The 14508-nt window shown below is 54.6% G+C and overlaps 1 protein-coding gene across 1 annotated transcript in view; it reads left to right on the forward strand.

Moving 5' to 3' along the window:
* SLC13A2 (solute carrier family 13 member 2) overlaps positions 1-13885 on the forward strand; it is a 15484-nt gene extending 1599 nt beyond the window's left edge. Inside the window, exons 2-12 of the mRNA XM_006032858.3 lie at positions 2612-2740; positions 3097-3233; positions 4809-5029; positions 5901-6090; positions 6314-6436; positions 6945-7166; positions 7473-7585; positions 8294-8415; positions 10506-10667; positions 11315-11452; positions 12968-13885. Of these exons, the coding sequence (XP_006032920.1) occupies positions 2612-2740; positions 3097-3233; positions 4809-5029; positions 5901-6090; positions 6314-6436; positions 6945-7166; positions 7473-7585; positions 8294-8415; positions 10506-10667; positions 11315-11452; positions 12968-13102 (1692 nt within the window). The 3' untranslated portion in view covers positions 13103-13885. The remainder of the gene's footprint in view (positions 1-2611; positions 2741-3096; positions 3234-4808; positions 5030-5900; positions 6091-6313; positions 6437-6944; positions 7167-7472; positions 7586-8293; positions 8416-10505; positions 10668-11314; positions 11453-12967) is intronic.
* Positions 13886-14508: the final 623 nt, after the last annotated feature.

The following is a 14508-nucleotide window of genomic DNA, read 5'->3' on the forward strand; positions in this document are numbered from 1 at the left end:
GCTCTTCAGCAGTCCACCCCAAGGGTTAATGATTCTCATGGGTAGAAATGTAATGCCTCATCTGGAGTTGCCTAGCTTCAGATTCTGCCCTTTGGTTCCTGTTATGCCCATCCAGATTATAAACTGTATTCAATACTAGATTAATGAGCTCTTTAGTACCTGCCATTTGATACCTGGGGAAGTACTTATTCAATACAATACAATCACCTCTCTGTCTTCCTTCTGCTGAACTACTCAGTGATCTCTTTAAGCCTCTCACTGTAAGGCATTTAGGCAGTCTTCAAACGATTGTTGGGGTTATTTTCTGCACCTCTGCAATGATAGATTCTGGATGCCTGAGTCTGGTACCCAACCTGACACATCTAGAACATGCAACCCCCCCACACAGTTTTAAGCTGCTTTCGAAAACCTTGGTTGAAGAACTTAGTCTTTGTTGTCTGCTGTTCCAAGCAGGCACTTGCTGGAATAGCTGGTGTATGGATAATCTCGGACATGATTCAGAGCTGTCTCCAGAGAACAGGTGGACAGAGACACAGCATAAGAGTTAAGGGCAGCGAGGGAACATCATTTTGAACCCTCAGCACTTGATTTACTTTTTGTGTTTACCTGCTGCGTTCCAGTCATGTTTTAGTCTGTACGAGCCGAGTTCCATTGATACCGATTTGCAGCCTGACTTTATTGTTTAAATATTTCATCAGCAAACACCCTGCCACTCTGATCCAGGCTGTGACCCAAGTCTCTGGTGTTCCCTATGTACACTGCGGGAGCACAGACAGGTGCATTGTTCAAGGCCCCACACGAATGCATACAAATGATGCTCCCTGCCATCCAGAAAGTGCCCTGGGGGCAATGTTCATAACACACAGAGGCCTAGAGGAAAGAAGCCATAAGAGCAATCCATTTTTGTTTGCTCAAGTGAAGTGGCAAAAAAACCCAATCACGACAGAAACCAAAAGAGCCCAACGGAGAGGTGTGCGCCGGTAACTGGAACTTCCCACTGTAAGGTCACTGGTCCGAACTCAGCCAAACTGGCAGTGACTGGGAGAGGTTATTTCCATCGGAGGGGTCTTTGGTCCCTCCGTGGAACCACTGGGTGTGTTGCAGCTGGTCCCTCCATCACACTGGGCACGGTTGGCAGCAGCTACAAGGATTTCTTAGGCCGTCAAGAGAGAGACTGAGCGCTTCTGTCCTCCAGGAGTCTAAACATGGCCCTTGCCAGCCTAGACTGGGAACGGTGGGAGCCGTGGGAGAGAAGCTCCTCCTCTGCGGTGGCCAAGCAGTGCCTCTTGGGGCTGGCGTGGCTAGCTCCCACCTTCCACTGCAGGGATTTCAGTAAGCAGGAAGTACAACGGAGTCTCTTAGCTCCAAAATAAGCAGGGGGATTTCCTTCAGGCATTAACCTGTCCAGCTGAGAGTTACCAAGAGGCCCTGACATGAACTGGTGAGTCTACAAGAGCAAGCCATAATGACAAAGGCTTTCCTGCAAGTCAAAAGGAAGGAAACATTGGCCTGAAAAACACAAATCACCACCGCTGTGTATACACACGGCCACAGTCATGAGCTGAGCTCTTCGGAAGCAGGCCGCTGGGCCTTCAAAACGTCGTCCTCCTTGGGCTTTGAGGGAAGTGTAAGGAGCTATGTTCCAAAGCAGCAGTAAGCCCCTACCCCCTCGAGAAACAATAACACATGAACCTGGGGATCATCTTTTCTAGGAGAAGGCACGAGTCTTTGGATAATGTTGTAGATGGCAAAAGGCTTGGCTGACGAGCCACTGCCATTCTTAGAAAACGAAGCATAAATGTGCTACCTTTGCACAACTGATATGATTCAGGGTAAAGGGCAAAACAATTTTCCTAGATAATTCTGAAACTAGATACCTTGACTAAAAGGCTCAAGGCCCTTTGCATAGCTAGCAAAGCAGTATAGGGATTTGGCTAGCTGCTCAACGACTGTATGAAGAGCCTCGTCTCGATAAGCATAACGCAAGCGGCTAGCCAAGCACCATCACAGATCGATCAGCCGAAGCGACTAGGATTTGAAACCGAGCTGCGATGGTAGTTTGCCAGGGAGCCTGTTTCAAGTCTGTGGCGAGTGGAAGAAAAAAGCAAACAAAAATAAAAGACATATAATGATTTACAACGCAAGGAATCTGGGCTGTGCCACAAGCCACAGAGTTCATCCAGGCTCTGGTTTAAAATATGCAGAGAGAAAAGTGAACCAGAGGGGCCTTGACTGCATCAATAACTAACTCAACTGTTCAATCATTTGGAGACGAGAAACTCAGGAAGAAGTTGCTGCCATCAGCAAGATAAAAGAGTTGTTCAGAAACTGCCTGCTTCTTATCTCAGCAGGGTTCAAAGTCACTGCCGGGGCCCGTTGTCCTTGTGCAAGTTTCTGGCCTTTCCCCGTCAAAGGGTCCCCCACAAAGGCACCACACTTTGGCCCCTTTCCTTCTCCCCTGAAAGGTAACAGAGTACCGTGTCCCCCTCTCCACACCTGGCCTGCCCCTGGGGAAGTGTCTAGCAGCTGGGACCGAATCCCCAGGAGCAGAGAAGGACTAGATGTGCGGCCCCGAGTCTCGGCGGCAGCTGCAGTGCTCTCCCTCTTTCAGGAGGCACGATGCGGCTACGTCATCATCCTGATGGCCCTGTTCTGGTGCACAGAAGCGTTGCCGCTGGCTGTCACGGCCCTCTTCCCCGTCTTGCTGTTCCCGCTAATGGACATCATGGATTCGACCCAAGTAAGCGATGCAGCACTGCCGCACCAGTGCGTCTGTCAGTCTGCCTCTCCTGGGGCGTCTGCCTGTCTCGGTCTCACCAGTCGGTAGGGACTGGGTGTCTTCATGGGGGCGAGGGGGGGAAATCCGTGGGACTGTCCTGCAGGGACAAGGCTTCCTCCGTGTGCACTCCTGTGGAGCTGGGAATCTGGGATGAACCCCGTGTCCAGCTCCTCCCCAGAGCCGGAGGGCTCTCGGGAGCTGTCTGGGGCACGTGGCCAGGCTGACAGCATCTCTGGGACACGGCCCTCCGGCAGCACAGTTGTCTGACTGTCTGTCCTGCTGTCTGCAATGCTGTCCTCTCCCACTTTGCCCTGCAGGTCTGCATGGAGTATCTGAAGGACACCAACATGCTCTTCATCGGGGGGCTGATGGTGGCGATCGCGGTGGAGCACTGGAATCTGCACAAGCGCATCGCCCTGCGGGTCTTGCTGATCATCGGGGTTAGGCCTGCCCTGTGAGTGTGCACCTGACACACACGTGCCAGGGTGAGGGAGGTGCCTCAGGGTGAAAGGCTGGGAAATCACATGAGCTGCAGTTTACCTGGGACCATCCCTTAGGGGCTTTCTCACCCCTTCCCAGTGCTACCCGGAGCTGGGATCTGGGTAATGAACCGCTGGATCCTCCGACACACACCAACCCACTCTCTTCCTTTCCACTTCTGTATGGACTGGCTGCACAGGCTATACTTAATGTTGTCCATCCAGGAGACCACGGGGAAGGGGTGACAACAAACCAAACACCAAACCACAGAAAAGCTCTGTGTGAAGAGCTGGAGGCCTTGGGTGGTGGAGGGGGAAAGAGACGGCATCCATACATAAAGAGATGGGTGAGCTTGAGCCCACTTGATTTGGAAAGGGGGACTGTAAAGCAAAATGAGAGAGGTCTACAAGACAGATGGAGGGAGTGAAATGGTCCTGCCAGCTTGCCCTGTCCCAGGAGATGCAGCAAGGAAAAAAAAATGGGAAAAAAGCAAAACATTTCACATGCAGCTTATAACTGGGGACCCTCAGTGCCGAGGAGACAAGTAGCAGTGTAAGAGGCAAACAAGGAGCAGGCTTTTATGTCTGCAGGTACAAGATAGGATCAAATGATCTCCTTACCTCACGGTGTAAACCGATCCCCATCTGGGCTCCAAAAGGAGTTCCCATGACACATGGATGCATTACGGAGGCTGCACACAAGCATCTGATACTGGTCTCTGTCGGGAGCTGCGTCCCAGAGCAGGCGGGTAGCTCGTCTGCTCCGGCACACCTAGCCTTGCTTCTCCATTGCCAAGACACCCCCAAGCAACAGTGGAGCAGGTTTGCACAGGCCAAACCTGGGGCCCGGGGCTGAGATTGGGCCGACTTCTGGGGATTCCCATCCCTCACCTTTGTGGTGCCATGTCCAGGGCAGCACCACACTGCTGTTGCATTGGCTTTGCTGGGCAATCCCTGGTGCAACAGGCCCCCTGGCTCCCTTCTGCATTGGAGCTCTGCGTGGGATCCACATTGCAGGCCAGAAACTCAGACCGACTTGTCCCCACTGGAGGTAATGGGACCTCACTGGGCAAGCAGGCACATCTGCCCAAGGGAAAACCCCAGCACAGCTGCACTGGGATGCAGTGGGTGGTGTCTGGCTGCAGCAAGGCCCAAGGCACAGCCTAGCCAGAACAGCACCTGCAGGGAATTACGGCTTGAGAAGGCAGAACCCGATAAGGAAGATCATCCCAAAGGGTCGTTAGTGCAGTCACAAAGGGATGCCGTTGAGCTCGTTGCACCACATACATCATTTTAGTAGGGAAGCCTTGCCCCTCCACCCTCTCCTAAGCCCCTCTAGCCTTCCTGCCTACCCTGAGAGGGAGGGTGGGCTAGTTGTGAATCCTACGTACAAGTAAACCCTGCGTGCTCATGGGCTGAGAGAGCAGGAGATGCTTTTAATCTTTGCTGTGTCCAAGGGAGGGCAGAGGCTGGGTGGCAGGGGCAATGGATAAAAGGCCTCGTGCCCTCACTTTCTGACATGACCTTCCTACCTTCCCTCTTCGCTGCAGGCTGCTCATGGGCTTCATGGTTGTCACTGCCTTCCTCTCCATGTGGATCAGCAACACAGCCACCACAGCCATGATGGTGCCCATCGCACAAGCAGTACTGGATCAGCTGCACAAGTCAGAAGTGGAGGCAGGCCCAATTCAGCACACGTCTGAGAGCATCAATAAAGCCTTTGAGCTGCAGGAGGGGTCAGAAAAGTCAGAGGCCTCCAAAGAGAAACAAGGTGCGTAGCTGCGGGTGTCGTCTCCTTCAGGTGATGGGAAGGACTTGGACACCTTCTCGTCCTCCACCCGCTTCCGAGTGCTGCTTCCAAATGTCGAGTTTAGAAGGGAGAAAAGTACTTTTGGTGCCCACATGTATCAGAGATTTCTGAGGCCAGAGGGCCCTGCGAAGGCATAGCAACGCCCAATTGCCAAAAGATGAAGCTGGAAAAATTCAACCTTGGGACAGGATAAGAATTGCGGGCAGGCGAGTAGCTGCTGGAAGAGCTTGCCTAGGGACGTATCACATTTCTGTCCCTTGAATTCTCTAAATTGAGTTAGATGCCTTTCTAAAAATACCCCACGGCTCAGCCACAAGCCACTGGACTCCGTTCAGGAGCGGCTGAGTGACATCCTTGGCCTGTTTCGTACCAGGAGGTCAGAGGAGACGATTGTGATGGTCCCTTTGGACCCTGGTGCCCAGGACCGAGCAGCTGCCTCCCCTTTGCCGTCCTCTTCTGTCCACTCTGGCGCTCGAGTGAGGAATGCAAGTGCTCTGGGGCAGGGTGGGCTGCTTTGCTCTCCAGGGCTTTGCATTTCTGTTGCAGCTTCCTGAGCTTTCCCCCTCTCTCCCCCTGCCCCACCTCAGGTCAAGCACGGCTCCTAATTCCAGGTGCTGGTGCTTGCCCACGGTGCCGTCAGATACTGTATTGGGCTTCTCTCTGCCTGGGGCAATACAGCCACGGAGCTGCCAGGTCTGCCCTAAAGGGACCATGTCCAGCTGCCATGCCTCACCGCTGCAGGCCTACTATGCCAAGGCAGGAAGTGGGTGCCAGGCAGGCCCCCTCCATCCAGCAGGCTTACGCACCTCCTTCGTCCGGTCTCTGCCCCCAGGTAACGGGCACGTGCTGACAGTGGAGGACGATCAGCGGCTGCGAGAGGAGGAGGAGCGGCTGCGAGAGGAGAAGCACCTGAAAAACTGCAAGGGAATGTCCCTCTCCGTTTGTTACGCGTCCAGCATTGGCGGGATTGCAACCCTGACGGGGACCACCCCCAACCTGGTGATGAAAGGACAGGTGGACGAGTAAGTCCGGCTGGAACCCACCTTAGACCCCAGAACTGGGGCTGCTGGTTAGCTTTGCAGCCATTGCACAGCCATAAAATGCGAGGTGGGGGATGCTGTGTGGGAGGCAGAACCAGGATGGGGTGCTCCCAGGCCTGGCCCCAGACCCCCGCCCCTCCGGCGCACCGGCTGTAACGCAGCAGTGGGGGCAGAGCCGCGGGGCTGACATCCGTTGTGTTGACAGGCTCTTCCCTGAAAATGGCAACATCGTGAACTTCGCCTCCTGGTTCACCTTCGCTTTCCCGACCATGCTCCTGCTGCTGCTTCTCTCCTGGATTTGGCTCCAGATACTCTTCCTGGGGTTTAAGTAAGTGGCACGTGCTCAGCAAGGCATCACCGATCCTGCCCAGGAGACGCTACAATGCCCAGAGGCAGCGAATCGTCTAGCCTGTCCCTTGGGCCCCATCACCCCTTCCTTTGAATCCCTCTGCTGACTCTTCTCTGTGCACCATGTGCGCCGGTTGCCCTTGTTTCATTGTTCTCCATCAAATGCAGCCTTACAAGTCTCCTTGGCTGTGATGCCAGGAAGAGTGTGCCTCTGCGCTGCTCTGTGCTTTTCTGTCTGTCCATACCCATTCAATGTTGCCTACGTCTGGACGTTAAGCTCTCTGGGGCAGGGAGCACCTTTTAGTTGCCTCTTTGTAGCACCCACCTGCACCGTCCTGCTCCATGGAAATGTGCTATAACAACAGAAATAATAAATGCCAACAATAAACTCCGGCTCTCCGAGAATCTGAACTCCCATACGATCTGTTTTCTTGAGCTCGGCAGACTTTGGAAACTGCTCTGACATTTGCTTCTCTGTCTCTTTCTAGCTTTGCAAAGAATTTTGGTTGCACCTCAAACGCCTCTGAGAAGACAAAGGAGCGAATGGCTTACACCGTGATCAAGGAGGAGCACAAGAACTTGGGCTCCATGAAATTCTCCGAAATCGCCGTCTTGTTCCTCTTCGTAGCGCTGGTGCTGCTCTGGTTTACCAGAGACCCTGGTTTCATGCCAGGCTGGGCGACTTATACCTTCACCAAGGATGGCAAAAGGTAGCTAACCTAAAGGGCCCAGTGAACACTAGGGTCAAACAAGGATCAAACACTGTGGCATGTACACATGCCCTTTAGGTATGGTGTTGTGGGGTGTAGGGATAACCCGGTTTATCACCCACAACCCGCACTAGATCTCTGTTCCCAGCTGGAATAAACCCCATGTATGTGCTGGCTCCATCTTTAAGCTATAACATGCCCAGCCTAGGTGTGAAGCATTGCCCCAAATAGTGCTGCCCCCGCTCCCTCACCCTCTACACTCCCAAAACACATGCCGAGACTCAGTCCCTGTTCCCTCTCTTGCAGTTATGTCACGGATGCAACAGTGGTCATCTTCATTTCGCTTTTGATGTTCATAATCCCTTCGGAGGTTCCCAGCTGCTTCTCTCGGGCTAATGCTGGGCATGCCGAAGAAAACGGTAAGAGCCAGCTCAGAGCATCGGAGACCCGTGCTGCGAGTTTCCCTGCACTGCAGATACTCGGGGGGATCTGAAAGCACCAAAGAGATCCCGCAGAACAAAACAGGGGACGTGTCTTCAGACCCATTTGGACTTTCCTGCAGGGCTTTGCTCTGATCGTGCAGAATGACTCTTTCACGTAGGTTAAGTCACGAGGGAAGGACACGGAAAAGGTGCTGAGGCTGGAGGGTCCGTGACAGGACAAGGGGTTTCTGGAAGGAGCATTTAGCAGCTCCGAGGGTATGTTCCCATACACCTGGTCATCCCACCACCTCCCGGCAAGCTCCCTGCAGCCTGTTCTGAAATGACAAGGCTGTCATCACTCCTTTGGAGAGGAAGATCTCCAAAGTCTAGTTGATCTCCTTGATGGGAAGCGTTTTCTGCTGCTTGGCCTAACATCCATCTCCCGCCAGTTCGCCTCTCTCGGGCAACACGAGGGGCAGGGAGTTTTACCAGCATCGGACACTGCCATTGTGACCGGCATTGGGGCCCCACTGCCCCGCGTTAGGGGAGGCACACGCAGGGGAAGGGCTGGGGAAACCGTCCGGCCCCGGCCCGCGGACGGAGCAGCCGTTTAGTCTTTCCCCTTGTGCTCAGAAGGATGCTCAGGGCTGCGCTCCAGGGTGCAGCCTCCCTTCCCCAGCTTGACACCGTGGCTTTGGATTTCAGGTAGCCCACGGCAGGTCCGAGTGCCTCCGCCTCTCCTGCAGTGGAAGACCATCAATGAGAAGATGGCCTGGAACATCGTGATTCTGCTAGGAGGCGGCTTTGCTCTGGCCAAAGGCAGCGAGGTAACGTGGTCTGTCCAAAACATCTGCCTTCATGCACGACTTCTATCTTCCGTGTCCTTTGGCCAGCAAAACTCTTGTGGTCTCTTTTATTGGACCAGCTAAATAGCAGGAAGAAAATGTCTTTCTTTGCAAGCTTTCAGGCCCAAACACCCTTCCGCAGGCTAAGGAGAAGTCAAAGATTATAAAAGTTCTCCCAGGTAGAAATGAAACTTCATCTTGCACAGGGGAGTTAAAAGATGGTCGGGATCGCCTGGGTACGACAGCCCGTTTTAAAAAGGGCTGCTCTGTAAGCATGCAAAGCACAGACAACAGGCAGAAGCAGGCTTGTTCCCCGGCAGGCAGGATGTTGAATTTTGCTTCTATCTTGTTCAGCCGTGAAGTTTTCATTTCAAAACAGCTAATTACGACATCTTCCATGTTTCAGGGATACGGTTTTTCTCCTTTTCCATTTATCCCCCCCGTGTGACGCTAGGGGCCGCCCCAGCCGCACAAACCATCTGGTTTCTCAGCTAGAGCCAGGGAGGGACTCCACCGCCCTCTGCCCTCGTCACCCAGGGGCAGGGGGAGGCAGGGCTGAACACAGCTGCTCCCACCACCCACTGAGACTGTGCTGGTGCAACAGAGCGCCACGGTGGGTGAGAAGCACCAACTATTTCAAGCCCCTTTACTGCTGGGCGCTGCCCTTGTGCAAAGTGCTCCAGCCCCGCTGATGCAGACTCCTGACGTTACAGCTGGGGGTATACGTTGCATCCACTTCCCCTGCCCAAGAGACATTCAGCCAGTATTGCTTTTCTCAAAGGCTGGCTGCACCATGGACAAAAAGTCCTGGAGGAAGATGGCATAATACAGTGAACAGTCTAAGACAGAAGGCTTTTTCTATGCGCTGTGACACTCAGGTGAAGGGCGAGCAGCAGTAGACTCAGCTGAGCTGCCAAACCATGCGTAGCCCATTCCTCTCTCCCCCGGTTTAGCAAATAAATATTGCAAAGATGACCCTGACGTCACGTGAATGCAAGGAAGTGCAGATTCGAACAAACAGCGCTTCCTAAGAACAAGTCATTAGTTCTGTTGTGGTATCGGCTAGAGCCCTGGACAGGGATTAGGACCCGTCGTGAGAGGAAGGTACACATTCCCAAGAGAAAGGCGGCCCTAATCCTTGAGATTTCATAATCTCAGCATAAGACAGAAGACAATAGGTGGATATAAGAAACAGATGGTGGGGATTAGTGTAATGAAGCGGCGGTAACAGCACACCAGACGTGTACTTGCCGTGGCCTTTCGTAGGCATTACAGCAGAAGTTTGCAGAGGAGAACTAATATAGCATGCTGCAGACTTGTCTGGGGACCTACTCGCAGACATCCAGGGTGACCTGGGAGAACATGTACAGGTTCTTATAGTGAAGGTCTGATTCATAGGAAACAAAGGCCAGTATCCCAGCTTGATACCGCACAAGACATGAGCAGGATGAGACCACAGAGGACCTGATGAGTGAGAGCAAGCTGAATTTGAGAAGCAGTGGAGAAAAGGGAGCCTGCCGAGGGAAGCAAAGTGGGGAAATGAGGCAACTGAACCAAACAGATCATGTTGTGGGGATATTAGTAGCTGGAGCACTTGAGACGGGATGAGGAGCAGATCTGGACAAGCGTCCACTGCCTTGGTAAAGTGGAAAGATGAGATCACGGACACGTGCAGGATGGAGCGGTGGGATATCAGGTGTAGCGAGACAGCCAAGTAAAAGGAGGGCTGTTGGGGGCAGCACGCGTGGGCATAATCGAGCAGCCCGTGTTGGCAGCCTCGCTGCCTGGGCACCTCTAAGGAGACTTCAGGATGTCAGGGCAACTCGTGCCCCAAACAGCCTGGAAAGGGGGAAGACAGGGAGGCATTAGTATGAAGAGGCGCGCCTGTCCGCCTCCAATCTGCCGTTTGTGAACAAGGCCTGTTTGTGCCTCTGCCGAGCGCAGAGCTGGAGAGGGGACCACCGCAAGCGGCGCCCGTGCGGTTGGCCAGGAAACCTGCCGCGAGCCCAGTTCTCTTCTGGCGCCGGACCGGGGGCTGGCAATGCTCACAGCTCTCTCTCCCTCTCTTCCAGGAGTCTGGTTTGTCTCTGTGGTTGGGAAACCAGCTGACCCCTTTGCAGAACATCCCACCCGCAGCCATTGCTTTGCTGTTGTGCCTCCTGGTTGCCACTTTCACTGAATGCACCAGTAACGTGGCTACCACCACCCTGTTCCTTCCCATTCTGGCGTCGATGGTAAGTCCCTCCTTTGCAAACTGCTCTTGGAGGAAAAGCCCCCGGTGCGCTCAAGTCTTCCAGCTCCTATAGGCCGACAGTGGACAGGTCACGTACTCGAGCGGTGCTAGTGAGGGTTAAGGGGCACGCACGTGTGTACATGCAGGTGCTTTCTAAATGCCAAGCTCAACTTCTCCAGAATAATTCAGTGCTGGTGAAAGGCAGCGGGACCGACAGAGGCGCTCCACCATGCCTCAAAGCTACCGCACGGACTAGATGACTTCTTGCGGCCTCTCCCAGCTCCGCTTGTTTCTACGCTTAGCCGTAGCGCACCCCAGGCACTTCCCCTTGAGTCCAGTTTTCTTTCAGCTGCACGTGGGTTTGGTCCTGATGACATTTTTCACCTGGGTTACTCTCCTTGGATTCAACCCCCATTGCTATTACAGCAGTGACCGAGTGCCCCAGGCAGGATCAGGCCCATCACAAGCTGGTTACAGGACCCTCTAGCTTCCCCCGCAGAAAAGAAATGACGAGGAGCTTCCAGTGCAGGCCCCGAAACCCGGCAGCAGGGGCAGAGCTCGTGCGTGCCAGGCACAGACAGACTGCACTATGCCCATGACCTTTGCGGGTATCGAAGCTGACACCACCTTCCCCTCCCTGTCCCGCAGGCTCAAGCCATCTGCCTCCATCCTCTCTACGTTATGCTTCCCTGCACGCTGTCCTCGTCCCTCGCGTTCATGCTGCCGGTGGCTACCCCGCCCAACGCGATCGTCTTCTCCTACGGCCAGCTCAAGGTTCTGGACATGGTAAGCGTGACCGGGGGCTCGCAGTTATATGGCTCCCTGGCTTGCTGCTTCTTTTCTAGCCAGCTTCTTGGAATCAGGGTCTGGCCTCTGCTTCGTGCCCTGGGCGCTCCCCAAGCTCAAATGGAGGTGTTAGGGTTAGTGAGCTAGCGCAGGATCGCTGTGACCTGAAGGAGGCTCAGAAAGGGCCTGGGGCTACACTGTCAGCAACCAGTCAAGGAAACTGCACGGGCTAGGTCTCTGAGCTGCCCCCGGAGCTGCAGGGAGCGGATGGGAAATGGAACGGCGCGGTGGTGCAGACGGCGGGGAGGTGAGGTTCTTTGGGTAGAAGTGATATCTTTTATTAGACCAACTACATAGTTGGGAAAAAGTTCTTTGCAAGCTTTCGGGTCCTAACCCCTCTGCAGTGCTTCAGCAAAGCCTCAGACACCCCGTCCCAGGGACTGCGGGCCTGCCACTGCAGCTGGGTCGGCGGTCTTTCTCCTGATAGCACAGGAAGACGCGAGCCTCTGCACAAGAACCCTCTCACTCATTTATTTGTAGTTGATCGAAGAGATCACTCCATGATAACTGACCCTACCATGTCAACGAGCATCCCAGCAGGTATTTCACTGGGAGAGAAAGTCTGGGATTCAGGCACGGTCCCAGACCCCTGCAGTGACTTGGTCCGAAGCGCACGAAAACTCGAAGTTCTCCCGACAACCGGGTTATAGAGCCCAGCCCCCACAATGCAAACGACATCTTTGGCAGGAAATCAGGCAGGGTAACGTCTGAGCTAGGTCATCTTGGATTTGCTATACATAAAAATACCCTTTTCTGTCACACAACAAAGCCAGGGAGATATCAAGTTGCCTGAAAATTCCCAGATCCTGCTGGAAGAAATATCCCCTCCCATTTCCAGTGCTGGGGAGCACGTTACACCTCTCCACATCTGGTGTGGAGGGCTGGCAGGGCACGCTAGGAAAAGGGGTACCATACACAGCACAGGAATGCAGGGGCTGGTCCAGACTCGGTGCTGCACAAATGCAGCATAAAGACATCTCCGCTGAAGCCGCCCTCCCCACCTAGCTGTGCACTGAGATGCACCTTGCATGCAACGGCGATAATCCTGTCTGTTGTGACCACGACCCTTGCAGGCATGCCCAAGTGCAGCCACCCTCACTCCATGCATGCTGGCACCTACGTCTTTCCCCGGCGTCTCGGGCTGGTCTTGCACCCCAGGCTGGGCTCTGTGCTCTGTGCTCCCCAGCTCTGCTGCTAGTGGTGCTGAAGCTGGCTGGGAAGCCCAGCGCGGTAGCCTGTTCATCCTCCTCTACTCACTAGTGCCTGGGCCAAAGGACCCAGACCTGCCCCCTGGGTCTCCAGGTCCCAATGCAAAGCAGGGCCATCCCGCCCTGCTCCTCTGCAGGCCCATGGATGGACACAGGTGCCAACCTTGGTTGGGAGCCCCGGGACAAGCAGGGTGGGAGAGGTCACTCAGCTCAACCAACAACTCACTCCATGTCTTCACAATCCTAGGCCAAGGCTGGATTCATGCTCAACATACTGGGGGTTCTCACCATCACCCTGTCCATCAACACCTGGGGCTACTCCTTGTTCCAGCTCCACACCTTCCCGGCCTGGGCAAACAGCACGTTAGCGACTTGCCACTAACACGGAGAAACAGGGCAACCAACAGCTGCCGGGGAGGCCACCCCCATCTACGCAAGCTTTGCCGAGCCGGTAGAAAAATGAGACAGGCCACATCTGTGGAAGCAGACACGTCATTTAGAAGCAAACTCACCCAAACAAGAACTGCCACGGAGTCACCTGACTGTTCTGCAGCACGCAGGGGAAGGGTTACACCAGCCGTGAGATGTAGCCCGGCACCGTGCAACCCCTGCGCTCGCTCATCTCTAGAGACCTGATGGGAAATGCCCCCTCCCCTCCCCTCCCCTCCCCCCTGCCCATCTATCTGCTCTTGACTTCACCTGCAAAATCCAGCACTGAGTGAGCAAAGAAAGAGGAGCAAGCGCGACAGGATCGTTTGTGCAAGAGAGAGGAATGGTACCTGGTGTGTGTGTGTGTGTGTGTGTGTGCACACGTGCACATGCATGCACATGCCCTTGAGATGAACTGTATGGCCCCGTGTGTGCACACAGCTCCATGCGCGCCTGGGCGTGCGTGTGCGCTCTACCCGCTGGCACGCTAAAAGCATGCCGTTCAGCAATTAGGGATGGATCAGAGCTCTGTCCAGCCCCCGCTGTTGCTGTGTAATTTATTTATTGACCGTTCTGTAGCTGAGGTTCGGAGCAGCTTCTGGGAGCAGGCGGCTGGTTTCAGTCCTGCGGCCGTCGATAGGCGTCTTGAGCTCTGAAGGCCACAGCTGGAATAGTCGTGTTCTCCTGAGGGGGGGAAAGTTTTCTTTCCTCAATGTCAGTTGAATTAAAGGACTTTTGTGCAACGCCTGCCTTCTGGTCAGCTTTTCTGCCTGGGCTTCCACCTCACGACAGGTCCGCCCCACTCCCATCCTGGTCAGGTAGGTTTGATGCTAATAGCGCAGGTGGAGAAGAGGTCCCACTAAGATTGCCGCCTAACACAGGTGTGTCCTGTCCTGCTAAGGACACACCAGTTCATTTGTGCATATCGGGACAGAGACAAGCTGGGCAATGGGCAGAACTCCGGCTGAGGCAAACCCCGAGCTGCTGCTGCCTTTCTAGATGCCGGCAGCCTCCTCGGCCCAGGCGCGTGGCCTGCTACAGAAGACAGACCCGCAGAAGGGAGGAATTGCTAGAAAAGAGCTGAATGGATCCGCCCCTGGGGGGCCCAAAAGGAGCCAGGTGTTAAATAAACGCTCTGGGCTCAGCTCATCGCTAGGTGGCACCAGGTGTGCTAGAAATGGGCACGTGCCAGCCAGGCTGTGCCGGCTCCCTGCCCTGCCCCAGGGCCCAGAGCAGCTAGTGCCTGCAACAGCAGGAGAGGATGCACAGCCCAGTCCAGCTGCAAAGCTGTCCTCGCCTGCAGGAGCCCAAGGAAGGGCGGGGTGGGGGACATCTTGCTTTCCACCGAAGGTCCATCCT

The sequence above is a fragment of the Alligator sinensis genome, unplaced genomic scaffold (genome assembly GCF_000455745.1).
Source record: "Alligator sinensis unplaced genomic scaffold, ASM45574v1 scaffold1244_1, whole genome shotgun sequence".
Taxonomy (NCBI): domain Eukaryota; kingdom Metazoa; phylum Chordata; order Crocodylia; family Alligatoridae; genus Alligator; species Alligator sinensis.